The sequence below is a fragment of the Lepus europaeus genome, chromosome 4 (assembly GCF_033115175.1).
Source record: "Lepus europaeus isolate LE1 chromosome 4, mLepTim1.pri, whole genome shotgun sequence".
Classification (NCBI taxonomy): Eukaryota; Metazoa; Chordata; class Mammalia; order Lagomorpha; family Leporidae; genus Lepus; species Lepus europaeus.
In genome coordinates this window covers 18621013-18640791 of record NC_084830.1, presented here as the reverse complement: position 1 = coordinate 18640791, position 19779 = coordinate 18621013, and the positions used below count along the sequence as shown (strand labels likewise).

General features: G+C 45.4%; 1 protein-coding gene across 1 annotated transcript in view; it reads left to right on the top strand.

Annotated features, from left to right (window-relative positions):
* FER1L6 (fer-1 like family member 6) overlaps positions 1–19249 on the top strand; it is a 251737-nt gene extending 232488 nt beyond the window's left edge. Inside the window, exons 40-41 of the mRNA XM_062188016.1 lie at positions 16653–16753; positions 19066–19249. Of these exons, the coding sequence (XP_062044000.1) occupies positions 16653–16753; positions 19066–19249 (285 nt within the window). The remainder of the gene's footprint in view (positions 1–16652; positions 16754–19065) is intronic.
* The last annotated feature ends 530 nt before the right edge of the window (positions 19250–19779 follow it).

The window sequence follows — 19779 nt, the reverse complement described above, 5'->3', positions numbered from 1 at the left end:
AATACAGATCCTGAAGGCAAGAGTGGTGGCCCCAGTGACTGAGTTTCTGCCACCTGTGTGTGAGGCCTGAACTGAGTTTTCATCTCCCACTTCTGCCCCAGCCCAACCTCAGCTGTTGTGTTCTCTCTTTCTCTCCCCCTCCACGACATGTCCCTCACTTCCCTCCCTCCTTCTTTCTCCTCTCTCTCTTTCTGTTTCTCTCTGTGTGTATGTGTCTGAAATTTTTAAAACGATGTTTATTTTGGTGCAAAAACTTGCATAGGAGAGATTCTTCAAGTTCCTGGAATAGATAAATGATTTTAAAATGCATGGATTTCAAAATTGTATTGTACCAAAATAAGTTTATCTTTTAATTCTATTGTTGACAAGTTTTTGATGTGCTCTTGTGTTACATTTTATAGCCCTTTGGAGTCTGTCAACTATGTGTAGTTTCCTTTTATTATGTCATTCTATGGGGCCCGTGGGGTTCTGATGACCTTTGAAAATACAGTGTTGTGTGTATTAATAGCGGGATTATTCATAGTAGCTGCGATGTGTAAGTAACCCAATGTCCATCAGTTGATGAATGGATAAAAAAATGTGGTTTTGATACAGAGTATTATGCAGCCATGAAAAGGAATAAAGTACTGACACATACCTTAACACAGATGAAGCTTGAAAATGTTATACTTAATGAAAGAAGACAGTCACAAAGGACTATCTCTAGTCTGATTCCATTTATAAGGGATGTCCAGAGTAGGCAAATCCATAGAAAACAGATTAGAAGTTGCCAGTGAGTGGTGGGAGCCTAAATGAAAGTGGCTAACTGGTACCAGATTTCATTTTAGGGGAGATAAAAATGTTCTGGAATTAACTAGTGGTGATGGAGGTACAACTCTGTGAAGAAACTAAAATCCACTTAACTGTATATTCTAACAGTGTAAGTTTACATTTATTTGAATTATAGCTCAGGTTTTAGAAAGCAGTTAATAGTGCAATATTGAAGACAGAAATAGATTCACGTGGACTGGAGAGCAGATGGGGAGTGAGTTAGTGGAGATGACATGTATAGACTCCTCTCTCACTCGCATGCCCCACAACCATCCTGAACTACTGTTGTCCCCAACTCCTTTGTACTTTTCCCCACATCCCTACTTTTCTCCAGATGGGTCTTTCTGCCTGAAATGCCTTAGCCCTCCTCTCCTCTGGACCTTTGTCCAGCAGTCACCATCTCCGGGAAGCCTTGCCTGATGCCTTCAGCCTGGGAGGGGCTTGCCTTCCTTTGTGCTTCCTTCACTCTCGTCACACTGATTTGGACTTGTTCACAGATTTCACAGTTCTGTGAGCAACCTGAGTCCAGACAGTGCATTTTCTCTTTCTGTAGTTTCAGTGACTAACATGGTATCTGGCACATAATAGATACTCATGAAAATTTGTTATTAAACAAATCAACAAATTCAGAAACATGACATTGGCCCTACCATCAAAGAGAGTCTCTGGTTTCCTTCTCTGTTTACCCAGTGTAGAGTGCACATAGGAGGGGTTCAGTAGGCATTTTTTTGAAAATGAACATATCAACACACAGTGACTTACATGGTTATCAAAATGTCACTTTAGAAAGTAGAGAACAAGGGGCCAGTGCTGTGGCATAGCAGGATAAGCCTTCGCCTGCAGCGCTGGCATCCTGTATGGGGGCTGGTTCATGTCCCAGCTGCTCTTCAGCCAATCCAGCTCTCTGCTTCTGACCTGGGAAAGCAATGGAAGATAGCCTAAGTGCTTGTACTCCTACACCTACATGGGAAACATGGAAGAAGCTCCTGGCTCTTGGCTTCAGACTGGCTCAGCTCCAGCCATTGCAGCCATTTGGTGAGTGAACCAGCAGATGGAAGACCTCTCTCTCTGTCTCTCCCTCTCTTTGTAACTCTTCCTCTCAAGTAAACAAATACTTTTTTTTATTTAATTTTTTTTTTATTTGACAGGTAGACAGTGAGAGAGAGACAGGGAGAAAGGTCTTCCTGCCGTTGGTTCACTCCCTCAATGGCCTCAATGGCCAGAGCGACGCTGATCCGAAGCCAGGAGCCAGGTGCTTCCTCCCGATCTCCCATGCAGGTGCAGGGGCCCAAACACTTGGGCCATCCTCCACTGCACTCCCGGGCCACAGCAGAGAGCTGGACTGGAAGAATAGCAACCGGGACTAAAACCCGGCACCCATATGGGATGCTGGCACTGCAGGCAGAGGATTAACCAAGTGAGCCACAGCGCTGGCCCCATTAGAAAAAAAAAAAGTAAAAAGCAAGATTGTAAAGAAATGGGAAAGCGGGCAGGAAGACTTTAGTGGAAGGAAAATCAAAGGATTTGGGTGGATTGTCTTGGGATGTGGTGGAGAACACATGAAGGCACTTTCAGGCTGTTCCAATCTGTCTTCCTAGACTGGAGTGAGACCCATAGAAACACTCAAGCTTATAATCCTGTGTGAGACATCCTCATCTATCTGTTCACTCAGAGGATGGACTCAGACATGGGAAGTGCAGTGAAAACACGGCTTAATGAACGGCCTTGCCAGATCGCGTGTCTGATAGGCAGACACACACGGTGCAATTACAGCAAGCAATGTATCCCTAGCATGCAGGTCCCTCCCCCGGTTCCTGAGTATTATGGGATTACAGTCTTCCCAGACATTGCCGACAATTTATTATCTCCATTTGTTTAAGTTTTCTATGTTAACCGCCCTTAATGTTCTAGTTGCTCAGCACCCGATTTGCTTTGGGACTTTCCAAGTATAAGCACTTTGTGGCTTGTAACCTAGCTGCTATGCTAGCTAGCTACGTGTAGCTCTCTACACATCTGCTAGCTCTTATGCTAGCTAGTAGTAATTTTCTACACACATTTGTTCACCTTATCTTGAAAATGAACTAAATGTCTTTACTCCTCACAATCCTAACCCTACCGTAATAGTAGTGATTTTCATGATCTTTGTCCTATCTGTACTGATACCCTGTCCCTGCATTGCCAGAGCCTGGGTATGTCAAGTTGTTACAGCAATTTGAATTCATTTATCTTTTTTTGTTTTTGTTTTTGGGTTTTTTTGTGTGTGTGTGTGATGGCTGGACCATAAAGGAGACATTCATGTGGGAAATTTGCTTTCTGGGTTGATTGACTCAATGCAGAGTATCTCTCTTTGGCTTTGGAGAGTTCTTGGATCTCCTCTGTCCTGGGTGCCCTGGAGGGAGGCCTGGCAGACGGGGTTGCAGTGAGCTGCCTCCTGCGTGAGGATGTGTACACTTTTGAATAATTCTGGATTCTACAGAGGACTTGAGGACTTCTGGGCATCAAAAAACACGTTTGGGTTAAAAGCTTCACAGACTTTATGGAGCAGCCCAGGGAGCGTGATGGGTAATAATGAAGGGAGGATGGTAGTTTAGATCGCCCGAGGGCAGGAGGTTCACAGTGGGTTCAAGGTCACTTGGGTTCAAAGCCTGGCTCCATTATTTACCAAGTGTTTCACCTTAGGCAGTTTTACCTCCCTGAGCCCTAGCTTCCTTACCTGTGAAAACAGAAAATGCCGGCCAGCGCCGTGGCTTAACAGGCTAATCCTCCGCCTTGCGGCGCCGGCACACCGGATTCTAGTCCCGGTCAGGGCACCGGATTCTATCCCGGTTGCCCCTCTTCCAGGCCAACTCTCTGCTATGGCCCGGGAAGGCAGTGGAGGATGGCCCAAGTCCTTGGGACCTGCACCCGCATGGGAGACCAGGAGAAGCACCTGGCTCCCAGCTTCGGATCAGCGAGATGCGCTGGCCACAGCGGCCATTGGAGGGTGAACCAACGGCAAAAAGGAAGACCTTTCTCTCTGTCTCTCTCTCACTATCCACTCTGCCTGTCAAAAAAAAAAAAAAAAAAAAAAAAAGAAAAGAAAAGAAAACAGAAAATGCCACCTCACGGACACTTGAATGAGATGGAGTCTGTGGGTCTAGAACATATTTAGTGTTCAGTGAATGTCAGAATTTGGCTTCAACTACTGCTCATTTCCTCCATTCCCAGCTCCCACCTCCTTCTGCTGCCCCAGAATAAGAAAATTGCCTCAAAACTGAAGTTTCTCTTTAAAGATTTACATACAGAGAGGGAGGGAGGGAGAGAGAGAGAGAGGAGACATCTTCCATTGGCTGGTTCACTCCTCAAATGGCCAAAACAGCCAGGGCTGGGCCAAATTAAAGCTCCATCCAGGTCTCCCATGTGGGTGGCCAGGTCCCAAGTACTTGGGCCATGTTCTGCTGCCTTCCCAGGTGCATTAATAGGGAGATAGGTAGGACGTAGAGCAGCTGGGAATCGAACCAGGGTTCATATGAGATCACAATGTTGCAGGCAGTGTCTTAACCTGCTGCACCATGAAGCCCAGCCCTCAAACCTGACATATCTAAATGTCTTCAACAATAAACACATCCAATCCTTAGGAATTAGGTTTTAGGTAAAGATGAGAAAATGGAAAAGTGCAAATACAGAACCACTAACCACATCTTTTAGCCACTTCGTAAATGGTGCTGCTGGTGACTTGTATGAGATGACACACTTTCACGAGAGGTTGTTTCAAAGGATCTTTGGTTAAGTGTAGGAGATGTTCATCAAATGCTTTTCATTTCTCTTTGATGTAAAGTTGCCCCTTCAGCCGTTCATTTGTTCAACCATATAGCCTTCTGGGGAGGGCTTTGACAGGACCGTCTAAAATCCAGAGATGAGTGTGCTTCAGCTCCTGCCCCCCCACCCACAAGGAGCTTGTCATCTCGTGGGGCAGAGCCTGGAAGCATCAGTGTGCAGAGTGGAGAGTGCGCTGACAGTTGCAATCACAAGTATTGCTAGTACGAGCTGACTGTGCCAGCCATGGGTCTGAAAGACTGAATGTGCAAACTGACAATGGTCAGGTTGTGTGTGGTGATGGGACTCTGACCCCCAGCCTCTGCAGCCCTCAGCCTCACACAGTCAGAACGTGATCCACAATGCAGTTTGGCCTCTTCTAAATGTCTTCCTGTAACTAATCACAGAGTTAACCTGCTTCCAGTGTCCCCATGCCGACGCCCTGCAATCACAGCAGATCTGCTATCTTCCCTCTCCGCCTACTAAAGCTTTGTGCTGCCTTCTCTGGCTTTGGTACTCGCACGTGCAAGTAGTGGGTCTGTGTGAGCTTGTAGGCTCTGTAACCTCGCCGTGTAAGCTCTGAACAGATAGCCTCTGTCTGTTCCCGTGGCAGGAGGCCTTCATTGATTTCTGTACGTCTTTCAAAATTTTTATTTATTTTCATTTTTATTTGAAAGGCAGACAGAGATCTTCCATCTGCTCATTCACTCCCCAGATGTCTGCAACAGTCAGAGCTGAGCCAGGCTGAAGTCAGGAGGCTGGAACTCAACCAGGGTCTCCAACGTGATGGCAATGCCCTAAGTATCTGACAGCGAACTGGAGGACCCCAGAGTGAAATGGCAGTGGGAAACCCTGCCTTTCCCTGGGAGGACTTGCTGTCCGCCTGTCTGTTTCCATGTCTGCCTCCCAGGTTGCACATTAGCAGGAAGCCAGGTTAGAAGCTGAGCCAGGGCTTGAACCCAGACACTCTGATATGGGATACAGGCATCCCAAGCAACCACCTCCTATGCCCACCCCAGTTCTAAACATTAAATGTATATTGACTCATGTATCTGTTAAAACTTGATGAGCTATATGTCTATTATCAATCCCCATGTTATAGATAAAGAGACACAGAGAGGTTGATTAACTAGCCTCATGTCACACAGCTAGTCAAGAGAGGATGGGATTCAACCCCAAGTGTCTGCTTTTACCTTCCTTGGTCTTCACCATGGCAAAGGGCCATGGACACACAAGGGAGATCCAAACTGGTCCTGGAGTCGTCAGCAATCTTCCCCACAGATGTGAAGTCTGAAGTGATGCCTTTTGGGGAAATACAATTGAAGAATAAATACTCTCCCAACCCAGAAAGCCTCCCCACAGAGGCAGTGAGGAAAATGGGTTTACTACAGAGTTAAACTAGAATGTGCTTCGCATCCCAAAGATCCTGCTATGATATTGCCTAGACAGAAAGAAATTGTACCCTTTCGTGTAGCCAAGTAGCTGTAACCCATGACATCCATGTGAGTAATTTCAAAATAAGCATAGCAAGTGAGAGGGCTGGACAGCACCATATGATGACGAATTCATGCCAGAGTCGGGTGATAGTTGGGGTGGCCACCTGTGTTACCTGATTGGGTTTCTCCGGAGGCACAGCAAAATACTGTATCATTAGGACAGGAGGTGGTTTTGCAACTTGGAGCAAGGTGCTCCTGAAGTTAGGCTGCTACCCTCCCACAGAAACTGGCAATGGGGTTTCTGGCTCCCTCGATGTAGACATTTCAGAGAGCTGGTTCCTAGGTCCTTGGAAAAGAGTCTTGGGTGTTAAAGACAAAGCCCTATCCAGTTTTCAAAAGGATTTATACACATTCCAAAAGGAGGAAGTGCTTAAAATTACAACTCCTCTAAAGTAAATGCTCTAAGAGGGGGAAATCCCTTCCCTTATGTCCAACAGGGAGAGCTCAGCCTCTTATTTTTAAAGTGCATTTACCCTTGTATCTCCCAAAGGGAATGCAAGCATTGACTTCATTCTCACCTAAATCAGTAGTTGATGGTCGGAGCTTTGACCTCAGCATGCAAGCTGGTCCTGATGTCCTGCCTGGCCTGCAGGAGGGGTGCGATCCAGGGGAAATAACCAAGAGCTGCAACCAGGAAGGTAAAGCACTGCTTTCTCCTAAGAGCCAGCGGATTGGAGGTCCCCAGAGTGAAATGGCAAGGAGAAACCCTGCCTGTCCCTGGGAGGACTTGCTGTCCGCCTGTCTCGGTTTCTGTGTCTGCAGCCTGACTGGCTTACCACTCAGGTACATTTCTAGAACATTCCTAATTCCAACCCTGCCCAAGCTGCGCTCTTGTCATCAGGCGCTGGGTCTAGGTAAAGGTTAGCAGAGGAGCAAGAGCTACTTGCCGGTAAAACTCAGTACACACTGGAGAGTGAGTGTGGACATGTTCTGGAGACAGCTGCCCTCGACAGTGCTTGGGTCCGTCCCCGCAAAGGAACTGTAGGCGTAGGGGGCTGTGTCTTCGAGGGGTGTAACTGAATACTCAAAGTGGCTGGAGGCTGGAGACAGGCTTGAATACTCCCCATTTCCTCGCCCATTTTTGGAAAACTCACAAGTGTCATGGCTTCCAGTGCGTTATGGGAATGGGTATGTCCACTGTGGTAATTTTATTATAGTGACCTTATAATTAGCTGAAGGTCATTGCAAGGATGCTGCTGGCAGTCGTGTTGGTTATTTTTGACTCGCGACAGTTCTGAGCGGTCATTTTGAAGAAGCTGCCATTTTCCAAGGTTGGAAAGGGATTGGCAGTGCAGGTGGGGCTGCATGGAGGGGCTATTCCGAACTATTCTTAACTCTCCAGTCTCAAAACAGTGACACCATCATTAATTACTGTATTTTTTCTCAACAATAACATTTATTCAGTTAACAAATTTAAGCAATCAGAGAAGTTGGAAAAGTAGGACAGTAATCATCCAGATATCTACCACCAAGATTCAACACTGCCTCATATTTATTTATTTTATCTATATATTTGGGTTTATGAATATGTGGGAATGCATGTATTTTTTAAAGATTTATTCTATTTAATTATTATTTTTTTTTGACAGGCAGAGTGGACAGTGAGAGAGAGAGAGAGACAGAGAGAAAGGTCTTCCTTTTGCCATTGGTTCACCCTCCAATGGCCGCAGCGGCCGGCGCATCGCACTGATCCGAAGCCAGGAGCCAGGTGCTTCTCCTGGTCTCCCATGGGGTGCAGGGCCCAAGCCACTTGGGCCATCCTCCACTGCACTCCCGGGCTATAGCAGAGAGCTGGCCTGGAAGAGGGGCAACCGGGACAGAATCCGGCGCCCCAACAGGGACTAGAACCCGGTGTGCTGGTGCCACTAGGCAGAGGATTAGCCTGTTGAGCCACGGTGCCGGCCAAAGATTTATTTTATTTTATTTGAAAGACAGAGTTACAGAGAGAGGTAGAGCCAGAGAGAGAAAGAGAGGTCTTCCATCCACTGGTTCACTCCCCAACTGGCTGCAATGGCTGGAGCTGAGCTAGTCTGAAGCCAGGAGCCAGGAGCCTGGAGCTTTTTCCAGGTCTCCCATGCAGGTACAGGGGCCCAAGGACTTGGGCCATCTTCTACTGCTTTCTCAGGCCATGGCAGAGAGCTGGATTGGAAGTGCAGTATCTGGGACTCGAACTGGTGCCCATATGGGATGTCAGTGCTGCAGGCCAGGGCTTTAACCTGCTGTGCCACAGGACCAACCCTGACATGTATATTTTTTGACTGAACTATTTTAGAGTGAGCTGAAGTTCTTCTGATACTTACCGCCTAAATGCTTCAACATGCATTTCCTAAGATTATGGGCGTTCCCTTATATAACACAATGTCATCATCACATATAGGAAAGAAAGGATTAATTAATTTAATTAAGATTTAAGTTATTTTAATTTTAAAATTAAATTTTAAAAAATCTTTACTAAGATTGATTAATTTAATCATATTCATTTCTCTGTCTATAAAAAATGGTGCTTTCTTTTTCTTTTTCTTTTTTCAAAACAAAATTCAACCATGGCCCTTGTGTTACTTTTGGTTATTATATCTCTTTGGTTGATTTTGTTTTTATTTTTTAAAAGTTTATTTATTTATTTGAAAGGCAGAGTTACAGAGAGGAAGAGGCAGAGAGAGAGAGAGAGAGAGAGAGAGAGAGAGAGAGAGAGAAAGTCTTCCATCTGCTGGTTCACTCCACAAATGGCCGCAACGGCTGGAGTTAGACCAATCCAGGAGTCAGGAGCTAGGAGCTTCCTCCAGGTCTCCCACGCAGGTACAGGAGCCTAAGGACTTGGGCCATCCTCTACTGCCTTCTCAGGCCATAGCAGAGAGCTGGATGGGAAGTGGAACAGCCAGGTCTCGAATCGGTACCCATATGGCATGCCGGCACTGCAGGTGGCGGCTTTACCTGCTACACCACAGCACCGACCCCTGGCTGATTTTATTTTAAACAGCCCTCTGAAACTTTTTCCCCCTATAATATCAACTGTTTCATGAGGCTAGGCTTGATTCATTGCTTATTTTTTTTTAATTTCCATTTTTCCCCATGTACTAGAAGTTAAATACAAAACTCTATCAGGCTCCAGTTAAACATGTTTGGCAACAATACATCAAATGTGATACTGTTTCCCTCTTAGTGAATCATGGCAGGCAGCACATGCTACCAGATGGTCTCACCCTTATGTAGCTGTTTGCTCACTTGGTGATGTTGGCACTCAAAATATCCCTGCATTGTAAAGACCCATTTCTTATTCTGTATTTAGTGGGTAACTGGTCAGGCAGCACGTTGGCATTGTGAGTCAATCCTGTTGTCATCACCTTTCAATCAAAGTTTTCAGCAACCACAGGGGACCTTGGTTCATTTTTTCATTGGCTACGTAAAAGAGTTTCCCCCACCTTGCCTTAATTCTTTTCTTCCTTCTTCTCTTCCATCTCTCTATCCATCTGTCTGTCTGTCATCTATTTCTCATTTCCTCTGTCATTGTTTCTTCTCATGAATTGCCATGCATCTGTTGAGAAGAACCCCCCCCCCCCGCCATGAAGTGGGAATAAATTACAGTCACCTTCCTTCCCACCTTAAAAAAAGACAGGATAGATGCTTATTTATGTCCCTTAATTACCACATTTTAGAATCAAGAGTTGGTGTAACAGTCATTTCTGATAATGAGAAATGCATTTTTTCCTTACTTGTTTTTTAAGTATCACCATGGACTCGTGTCTAGCTCTGTCTACTGAAAAGACCTGCAAATAAAATCATCCGGGAACAAAGAAGTCCCCCAGCTCCTGAATCCACATTTCTAAATACCAACTCCTACCAAGAAACAAACAGGGTTTGTGGAAGAAATAGCTGACCCCAGGTTTTGGGCAAGGAAAATGCAAGAAGTATCTAAGATGTCTCACTAGACCAAACAGGACAATTTGAACATCTAAAAGAAGAGTGAAGACGCAGCTTTTGTGGGAAACTTTTTCTGAGTTTTGAGTTATTTCCTTGATTCAGCTACTCAGAAATGGAATTCCTAGGATGAGAGTATTACTACACTCACCCAAGATACTGCACACAATATGTGCACATGCGTATGCATGTGTGTTACATATGTGCTTATGTGCATGTGCACATGTATGTATGCATACATACTCCTTTTCCTATGGGATTTTGCCAGTGCACATTCCACATTAATGTATGAACTTGCCTCATACCAGAGAGGGTCATGGTTTATTGTAAATTTTATTTATTTGAAAAGCAGAGAACAGACTGACAGAGAAAGAGAGAGACCAAAACAGAGAGAGGATGCATCTCCCGGCGGCTGGTTCACAGCCCAGATCCTATCACAGCTGTGGCTGGGCCGGGCTGAAGTCAGGAGCAGAAAGCCTGAGCCAAGTCTTCCACGCGGGTGGCAGGGACCCCACTCCTTCAGCAAGAGCCTGCTTCTCCTAAGGTGATAATAGCAGGAAGGGGAGTGGAGCTGTGATCTGAACTCAGACACTGATGTGGGACAGACATCTTAACTACCATGCCAAATGCCCCCCCCAAAACGTTGTGTTTTAACATTTTTTAAAAGTTTATTTATTTTTATTTATTATGAATTGGAGAGAGAGAGAGAAAGAGAGGAGAGGGAGAGGGCCAGGAAGGAAGGAAGGAAGGGAAAGAGGAAGGGAGGGAGGTAGAAGTCTTCTATCCTCTATTTTACTTCATTCCACAAAGGCCCTCAACAGCCAGGTCTGCGCATGACCAAAGCCAGGAGAATGAACTGCATCCTGTCCTCCCACATGGGTGGCAGGGACCCAAGTACTTGAGCCATCCTCTGATGCAAACCAGAGTGTGCATTAGCAGAGCTGGACTCAATACCAGTATTCTATATGGGATGCAGGTGTCCAAGGAGTGGCTTAACCCATTGCAACAGTGTCCACCCCAAGGATTGATTTTTTTTTTTTGACAGGCAGAGTTAGACAATGAGAGAGAAAGACAGAGAGAAAGGTCTTCCTCCCGTTGGTTCACCCCCCAAATGGCCACCACGGCCGGTGTGCTGCGCCAATCCGAAACCAGGAGCCAGATGCTTCCTCCTGGTCTCCCATGCAGGTGCAGGGCCCAAGGACTTGGGCCACAGCAGAGAGCTGGACTGGAAGAGAAGCAACCTGGACAGAATCCAGCGCTCCAACAGGGACTAGAACCCAGGGTGCTGGCGCCGCAGGCGGAGGATTAGCCAATTGAGCCGGGGTGCCGGCCAAGGATTGATTTTAATAAACAGTAACTGTGGCTGGAGAAGGCATGTCTGTTCTGAACACACTCACTTCTCAACCTCCCCAGGCATCCCTTCTCTAGGAGCAGTGAAGTCTGAAGCCCACAAATAATGCATGAGTGCTACAGATCCACAGTGCTCTCCGGGAACTTTCCTGATCACTTTATCCCATCCACAGATGCCTTTAAGTTAATAGACAGTCTCTAAAATTGTCCAGCTCTGAGATTGCATAACCTGAAGTCAGAAGATTTCCCTATTGGGAAATTTGGGATTATTTTTCCCTCCTACTAAGACCATGCAGTGCTTCTCTTTTCCCCCTTACCTCTGGGCACCTTAACCCATAGATCTAATAATGATGAAGTCACTTGCCTTCAAGTCTAAGCAACCAACCCGCTCCCAACAACTGATTCTTTCTTCCATGCTGTACTCATAGATATGATAGGATGTTTTTAATGATGGTTGCCTTGACCATTCTCTAGATGTGCATTCTTTGATATACTGGTTAATCAGTTTCAAAGCCAAATACTACTTCAAAATATATTTCAAAAGTTCCATGATGGGTCTGGCATTGTAGTGTAGTAGATAAAGCTGCTGCCTGCGATGCTGGCATCCCATATGGGCTCCAGAGACCAGAATAAAGCTCCAGGCTGCTTGCTTTGACCTGACCCAGAGTGAGCTGCTGTGGCCATCTGGAAACAAACAGCAGATGGAAGATCTCTCTCTCTCTCTCTCTCTTTCTGTCTCTCCCCTTATCTCTGTAACTCAAATAAATAAATACCTCTTAAAAAAATTACATTTGGAGGACATCATTAGCTTCACACCCTTTACTTGGAGCCAGGCTGAACACAGATGACTGGAGTGGGATGCGAGACCCTCCATACGCAGAGCTAGGCAGTCAGGAGCAGCATTATGGGAACACGGTGAACTTCCCCCTGCTGCCTGCCCAACACCCAGTAAATGCTTGTGACCACTCAGGCAGGGCAGTGAGGCCAGAGTAGGCTTTCTGTGATAATAACTGATGACTCCTAGGCCCAGGAAAGAATTAATTTAATATTATTTTCCTCCTGTCCTTGGCATTTTTTCTTTCTGTAAGGATCTGGACTTGTGGGACTTCCCTGGGCATTTTAGTAAGACGGATATTTTCTATTAAACTGAGTATTTCTGTGGATGAAATAGTGTGAAAGGTAACAACTATCGTTTTAAAGGATTTTCTACTCACCAGGACCTAGACTAAGGAGGGATTATGGGTTATTTCATTGATCTTTTTTCAAGGCAACATTGTGAGGTACATGTTATTAGCATCTGTAGGATCAGGACAGTGAGACTTAGAGAGGACTGGCAACTTACCCAAGATCAGTTAGCTGCTACAGCCTGGTTTCTAATGCAGATCTGTCTACACTAAATCCTGCTTGCTCATTTGTATGCTGTATGCCGTATGCTGTGCTATGCTGTGTTATACTATTCCTTAAGTTATCCAAGGCAGCCCATAGAGGGAGTTCAAATGCATATACTAATACCAGAGCGATGGCAAGGTTTTGGGGCTCCTCTTGAACATTTCAGAAAAGGCATATCTACTCATTGTCAAGTAAGGAACCACTTCTTCCACAGCAAAGATCCATCTGGACACATAAAGCTGCAGATGTCAGAGAACCTGAGTACAAATCCTGGTTCTGTATATACAAGTTAGTATCCACCCACAAGCCTTGATTTCCTTGGCTGAAAAGTGGAATTTTTTTTTTAATATTTATTTTATGTATTTGAAAGACAGATTTACAGAGAGAGGTTAGAGACAGAGAGAGAGGTCTTCCATCCGCTGGTTCACTCCCCAGATGGCCACAACTGCGCCGATCCAGAGCCAGGAGCTTCCTCCGTGTCTCCCACACAGGTGCGGGGGCGCCCAAGGACTTGGGCCATCTCAGACAGAGATGACAGAGAGCTTGATGGGAAGAGGAGCAGCCGGGACTCAAACCGGCACCCACATGGGATGCCAGCGCTTCAGGCTGGGGCTTTAACCCGCTGCACCACAGCGCCAGCCCCCGAAAAGTGGAAATTAAAATGCTATCTGCTTTGCCAGATTGTCAAAGGCTTTAAGTGGAAGAATGTACGCATGGGGCACCATATAGGGCGTGAGTGAGCTCATTATTACTAAGCAGTAGAGAACAGAATTCTGTCCCTTTGCTTAAGCATTCTGGAGTCTTACGGTTGGTTAGCTCCCCTTAAGCTGACTCTCCTTAAAATTAGAGGAGTTCATTGAAGCTTTCAGATATAAAATACTACTCTGTGGACCTTAGACCACTTCTGAAAGACGTCTGGAATTGAGCACTTTCTGTGTGTTGGAAGCCTGTCTACCATGAGTTCTGGGCTATTTTCCTCTATCTGTCACATCTTGCAAGGGCTCCTTGGGCCATTACTGCCTTTCATAAACCCTGGAAGTTGGAACCAGCTAGCTCGAGAGAGCATCTGGCCATTGGCAACGTTGAGGAAATGGAGATAAAAGAAGACAAGTGTCTTTAAAAGACAGTCATAATGTCTTCTCAGGTTAGAGCTGGGTAGGACTTTGTAACCCTTTTAGTTTAATTATCAGAATAGTTGGTAAATAAGTTGGGAGGCAGCCTCATATAATGTAAAGAGCATGAACTTTGGTATCACCGAGACTTGAGCTCAAATTCCATTTGGTTGGATATTGTGTGTGTGTGTGACCCTGGAAAAGTTATTTTACCTCTATGGCTTCATTTATCCATTTACATAAAGGAGACCTACCTTACTTGTTGAGATGATGGATGGATGGATGGATGGATAGATAGATAGATAGATAGATAGATAGATAGATAGATAGATAGAATTAACCTAGAATAAAGTGATAAATCAATAAAGCATTATTGTTGTATTACTATCCAATGTTGATAATTCCAAGGAAGAGTGATTAAAATCAATAGAAGCTTTGCATTCCTCTCTCTATGTTTTTCAAACATTTCCTGATCTTTTTTTGGTTAATTTTTATTTATATAAGGTGAATAAATTTCATGCATTTCATATATATACAGATTTAAGAGCATATGATACTTTCCATATTATCCTCCCACCTACCCACGCTCCCACACCTCCTCCTCCTTCCTTTCTTATTTTTCTTTGAATTTTTACAATGACATACTTTCAGTTTATTTCATAATCACAATCTTAACCCTCCACCAAATAAAGAATTCAGTAAGTATACATGCAAGTCACTGTCTACAGAAACAAGGTTTCTGAATGAGCAATCACATATATACATTTTTAGGGAACATCTCTGGATCAGAGGGCATTTAATGCTTAACCTGAGTTGGCCCAGGGTTCAAGTTCAAGGAACAAATGAGACTGCCTATATTTGAATTCACAGCTTCACCTGTAATAAAAGCCCATTGGACTTTTCTGCTAATTTGGACAGCATGTCACTCTTCTTTCACCCATCCCCTTAACCTTACTGCAAATACTCTATTTCTGTCTAATTTCTGCCATGACCGCATTGTCACTCCTTCCAGCAACCAAGTCTGTTTGTAAGAAGTTCTGGCTTTGTCAGGGTGAATAGGTAAGTAAACATAGCCAGCTGGCTCAGCAGAATCTTAGACTTTTTTTACTAGGTAAGAAATCAGCCATGCCTCAGAAGTCAAATAATGCCCAATCCATGTGTGGTTCAGAGAGAGAGGGAAGCTCTACAAATGACCATATGTGTTGAAATACTCTGATGATGCCCCAGTCTCCAAGCAATTCTGCTTCCCTCCTATCATCTTGAATCTCAATGCACAAAACCAAAACCAGCAGGAAGAGGAAGGGTATCCTTTGCCAAGAACAGGAGCTCCAGGGTATCGGGGGTTCTGCTTTTCATCATCATTGTTAAGTCCTCAGTGCCTACAACACGACTGGCATAGAGGGTCCCTATGACAGTGAGTGAATGGGTGAGCAAGAATTACTCTTAACTTTCACAGGAGTCCTGTTTCTTCCTCTGATGATGCAAGACTTACTACGGCCAACAGCTGTGGTACAGTGCACTGAAGAAACATATTACCTACAGTTTTCAAACCAGAGGGACTATTTCCTACTGAGAGGGCATGAGGAAAGAGGACGGTGCTTGGAGAGAGAGAGAGAGGGAAAGAGAGAGAGAGAGAGAGAGAGAGAGAGAGAGAGAGAGAGAAGAGAAGAGGAGAGGAGAGGAGAGATGGGGGAGAAGAGAGAGAGAGGAGAGAGAGAGAAGAGATGGGGGAGAAGAGAGAGAGAGGAGAGAGAGGGAGAGAGAGAGAAGAGATGGAGGTGAAGAGAGAGAGGAGAGAGAGGGAGAGAGGGAGAGGGGGAGAGAGAGAGGAGAGGAGAGGAGAAGAGAAAAGAGAAGAGAAGAGAAGAGAAGAGAAGAGAAGAGAAGAGATTGGGGAGAAGAGAGAGAGGAGAGAGAGGGAGAGAGGCAGAGAGAGAAAAGAGATGGAGTTGAAGAGAGAGAGGGAGAGAGACAGAGAGAGGGGAGGGAGAGAGAGAAGAGGGGGAAGAAGAGAGAGAGGGGAGAGAGAGAGAAGAGGGGGGAGAAGAGAGAGAGGGAGAGAGAGAAGAGAGAGAAAGGTAGAGAGAAAAGAGGGGGAAGAAGAGAGGGAGGGAGGGGGAGAAGAGAGAAAGAGGAGAGAGAGGGAGAGAGAGAGAGAAGAGGGGGGGAGAAGAGAGAGAGGGAGAGAGAGATAGAGACAGAGAGAAGAGAGAGGAGAGAGAGAAGAGAGAGAGAGGGTGGGAGGGAGAGAGGGAGAGAACTCTAATTAATGAAAAGGACAACAAAAACAAAGGATGATAGAAAAACCATTTGGCAAATTTAAGGCCACGCCCACCAAGTTCCTCTTGAGAACTGACAGATATCGCTTCTCGGCCTTTTGGCTAAGATCAAGTGTGTGAGAACTGACAGATAAAAAAGTAGCAGATGGAAAGGTCCTGGCACTCAAGGGATTAGACCTCTTCCTAATTACGACTGAGTTTCTACAGTTACTATGATTTCTTCACATGTTAAAAGATTATGAGCAGAGGAGCATGTATTAAGAATGTGTGTGTATCTGAGTATACCCATGGAACCCACTCCTCCCACGTGGGTTTTTTTTAATTGTTCATTATAAAAATGGCTTCTTCCAAGACTTAAAAGGCAACAGAATGTGTATTTCCCAAAATAAAGCAGCATAATTGTCAAAATAGTTCCTGGCGTTCTCCACCGTGCTAACATTTCCAGAAGGTTGGCGTGGCCCCAGTAGGTCAGTGGGACTAGACACTGAGCTTTTCTCTTTCTGCAGGGCAAGGTTGAGGCTGAGTTCCACCTCGTTACAGCAGAGGAAGCTGAGAAGAATCCAGTCGGAAAGGCCAGGAAGGAGCCAGAGCCCTTGGCCAAACCCAAGTGAGTGGAGTTGTGGGGAGGTGACATCAGAAATGCAGCCCTGTTGGGATGGGAGGGGGCAAGTGTTTCTTTGGAGCATCTCTTGGGAGAACTAGAAGTCAGGAGGCAGTCATTTGGTGTGGTCCAACCTGTGTGGATTTTTGTTTCTACAGCTGACAACTACTCTAAAGACTTTACTGAGTGCTGGACAAATAGAAAGGGAGCTAGTCTGTAAATTACCAGAGATCTTTCTAGAATATTTCATATATTTTCTCTACAGATTTTTTCGTGTGACCATGAATTTCACATGAATATTTTCCTACTTCTTCTCCAACTATGCATGCAAAATTGCCTTATTGTTTCCTTTATCCTTACCGGAAAGTCTTATGTTACTGCCATAGTTGTCAAAAATAGGATTTCTAATGGCTCTGGAATATTTTGTAGGCTTGATGCCCATAATTGACTTAGTCATCACTCCATAATTGGACATTTAACTGTTTCAAGGTTTGGTTTTACTTGTTTGAAAAACAAAGTGATAGAGAGGGAGAGAGAGGAAAAGAGAGAGGGAGAAGGAGGGAGGGTGGGAAAGAGAGGGAAAAGAGAGAGAGAGAGATACTCCTTCTGCTGGCTCAGTCCTCAAAGGGCTGCAATAGCCAGGGCTGGGCCAGGCTGAAGCTAGGGGCCAGGAACTTGATCTGGGTCTCCTACATGAGCTGCAGGGTCCCAAACACTTGGGACATCTCTCTACTGCTTTCCCAGGTGCCTTAGCAGGGAGCTGGGTTGAAGTAAAACAACTGGGTCTCCAGTCAGTGCTCCGATAGGAGATGCCGGTGGAGCAGGTGGCAGTTAAAACCACTGCACAACAATTCCAGCCCTGGACACTTAACTTATATCTACCTTTTCTCCATCATTATTGTGAATTAAATTTTGTAAATGTTTATTTATTTATTTATTTGAAAGGCAGAGTTACAGAGAGAGAGAAATCTTCCATCCACTGGTTCACTGTCCAAATGACCACAACAGCCAGTCCTAGGCCAGGCCAAAGCCAGGAGCCAGGAACTTCTTGCAGTTTTCCCACGTGGGTGCAGGGGCCCATGCACTTGGGCCATCTTCCACTGTTTTCTGAGACCATTAGCAGGGAGCTGGACTGGAAATGGAGCAGCTGGAACTTGAACCGGCACACATGGGATGCCAGTGCTACAGGTTTACCTGCTATGCCACAGCACTGGCCCCTGTGGTTAATGAAATGTATCAGTCATTACCTTCATATAAATAAATTGCCAGGAGTAAAATTATTAGAAAAGAGGATTATTCAACTTGATCCTTGGTTACATCTCAAACAAAAAGTAGATAGATACAGATGTGAAACATGTATGCAAAATAGTGTTTGAAATTTGATTTGCCCTACCCCTCCCCAGATCCCAGGAATCTCAAGATGAGTGACCTTGCCCCTGCACACACCCTTTATCTATTACAGTGTTCGTAACATAGTAAATGTTAATTATTCATTAATTCAAAATTATTTATTTAGCATCTACTAAAAGAACACTGGGGAACACAGAAGAAATATAAAACATAGGCTATGCCTTCCAGGGCGTTTTGATCTGGTTAAGGACAAATAGCATAGGCCCATGAAGTAGCTGGGAGAGGGTAGAAGACAAATATGCTGCTCAAGAAGGCAGCAAGTCAGGTGGTAGGTGGATGGGAATTCGGAGTGGGAGGGATCATTATGGACTAAGGGATGCTGTCACGGAAAAAGTGGGGCTTGAGTTGGTTATGGTCAGATAGACGGAGGGTGATGGGGCCTCTGGCTGGGTTCTAGACTCCTCCTCTGTCCTAGACCAACCTTAAAAATGCTACAGAAATCATGACTGCCCAAACATTAGATTGCTCCTGCTCCAGGCAGCATGGTCTTCTTCTGCTCTTCACAGACGTCTCCTTGTGGGTCCTCAGAAAGTGGGAGACACATATCCAGGATCCACAGCCAGGATTTCCACCAGCCACAGAGAGAAAATTCTGAGGGAAAACTGTGGCTGAACTGAACATGTACAGATTTTTTCTTGTTATTCCCTCAGCAATGCAGTATAACAACTATTTACACAGCATTTGCATATATTCAGTGTTAGAAGTAACCTAGAGATGATGTAAAATACAGGGGAGCATTGTGTAGGTTATAAGCAAACACTGTGCCATCTTACACAAGGGGCTGGAGCGCCCATGGATTTCTGTATCTCTGGAGGTTCTAGAGCCAAGCCCCTGTGGACACCAAGATCTGGGGAGTGCTGAGTGTTGACACATGAACCCCTTTCCTGATCCTCTCTCTTGCCCCTCAGCCGCCCCAACACCTCCTTCTCCTGGTTCCTGAGCCCATTCAAGTGCCTGTACCACCTGATCTGGAAAAATTACAAGAAGTACATCATCATCGGCTTCATCCTCATCATCCTCATCATCTTCCTGGTCCTCTTCATCTACACCTTGCCGGGAGCCATCAGCCGAAGGATCGTTGTGGGCTCATAGAGGACCACGGAAGCCCAGGCCCACCTTGCCGGGAGCCATCAGCTGAAGGATCGTTGTGGGCTCATAGAGGACCACGGAAGCCCAGGCCCGGCCTTGTCACAAGGCCTCTCTTTTTCTCCTCGTCTGTGATTGAGAACGCGAATGGTGGAGTCCTGTGCTGACTGCTGAGGGTCCAGACTGAGAGGGCCCACGGCCCCGTCCCTGTCTCCAAGGACGGACCAGCTCTTGGAGGAGGTGGAAAAAACAGTCCCTTCTTCCCCAACTCCTGCCGCCTGCACATTTATGTCTTAAGTCGTGCTTTGGCCCAAGGGCAGCATGAAATAATGAGGGTTTCAGCTCTGGGTAATCAGCAGTGACCTCAGATTGACTTAGGTGAATGTTTTCTTTATGCAATTGTTGCATTCTGAGAGATTTAATTCTGGGCTTGTGATTTTATTAGAAGTATTTTATCCTGAATAAAATCGTGCAGCAAATAGACTAAAGGCATTTCAGCAAATTACTAGATACAAGTATTTAACATGCACCATACA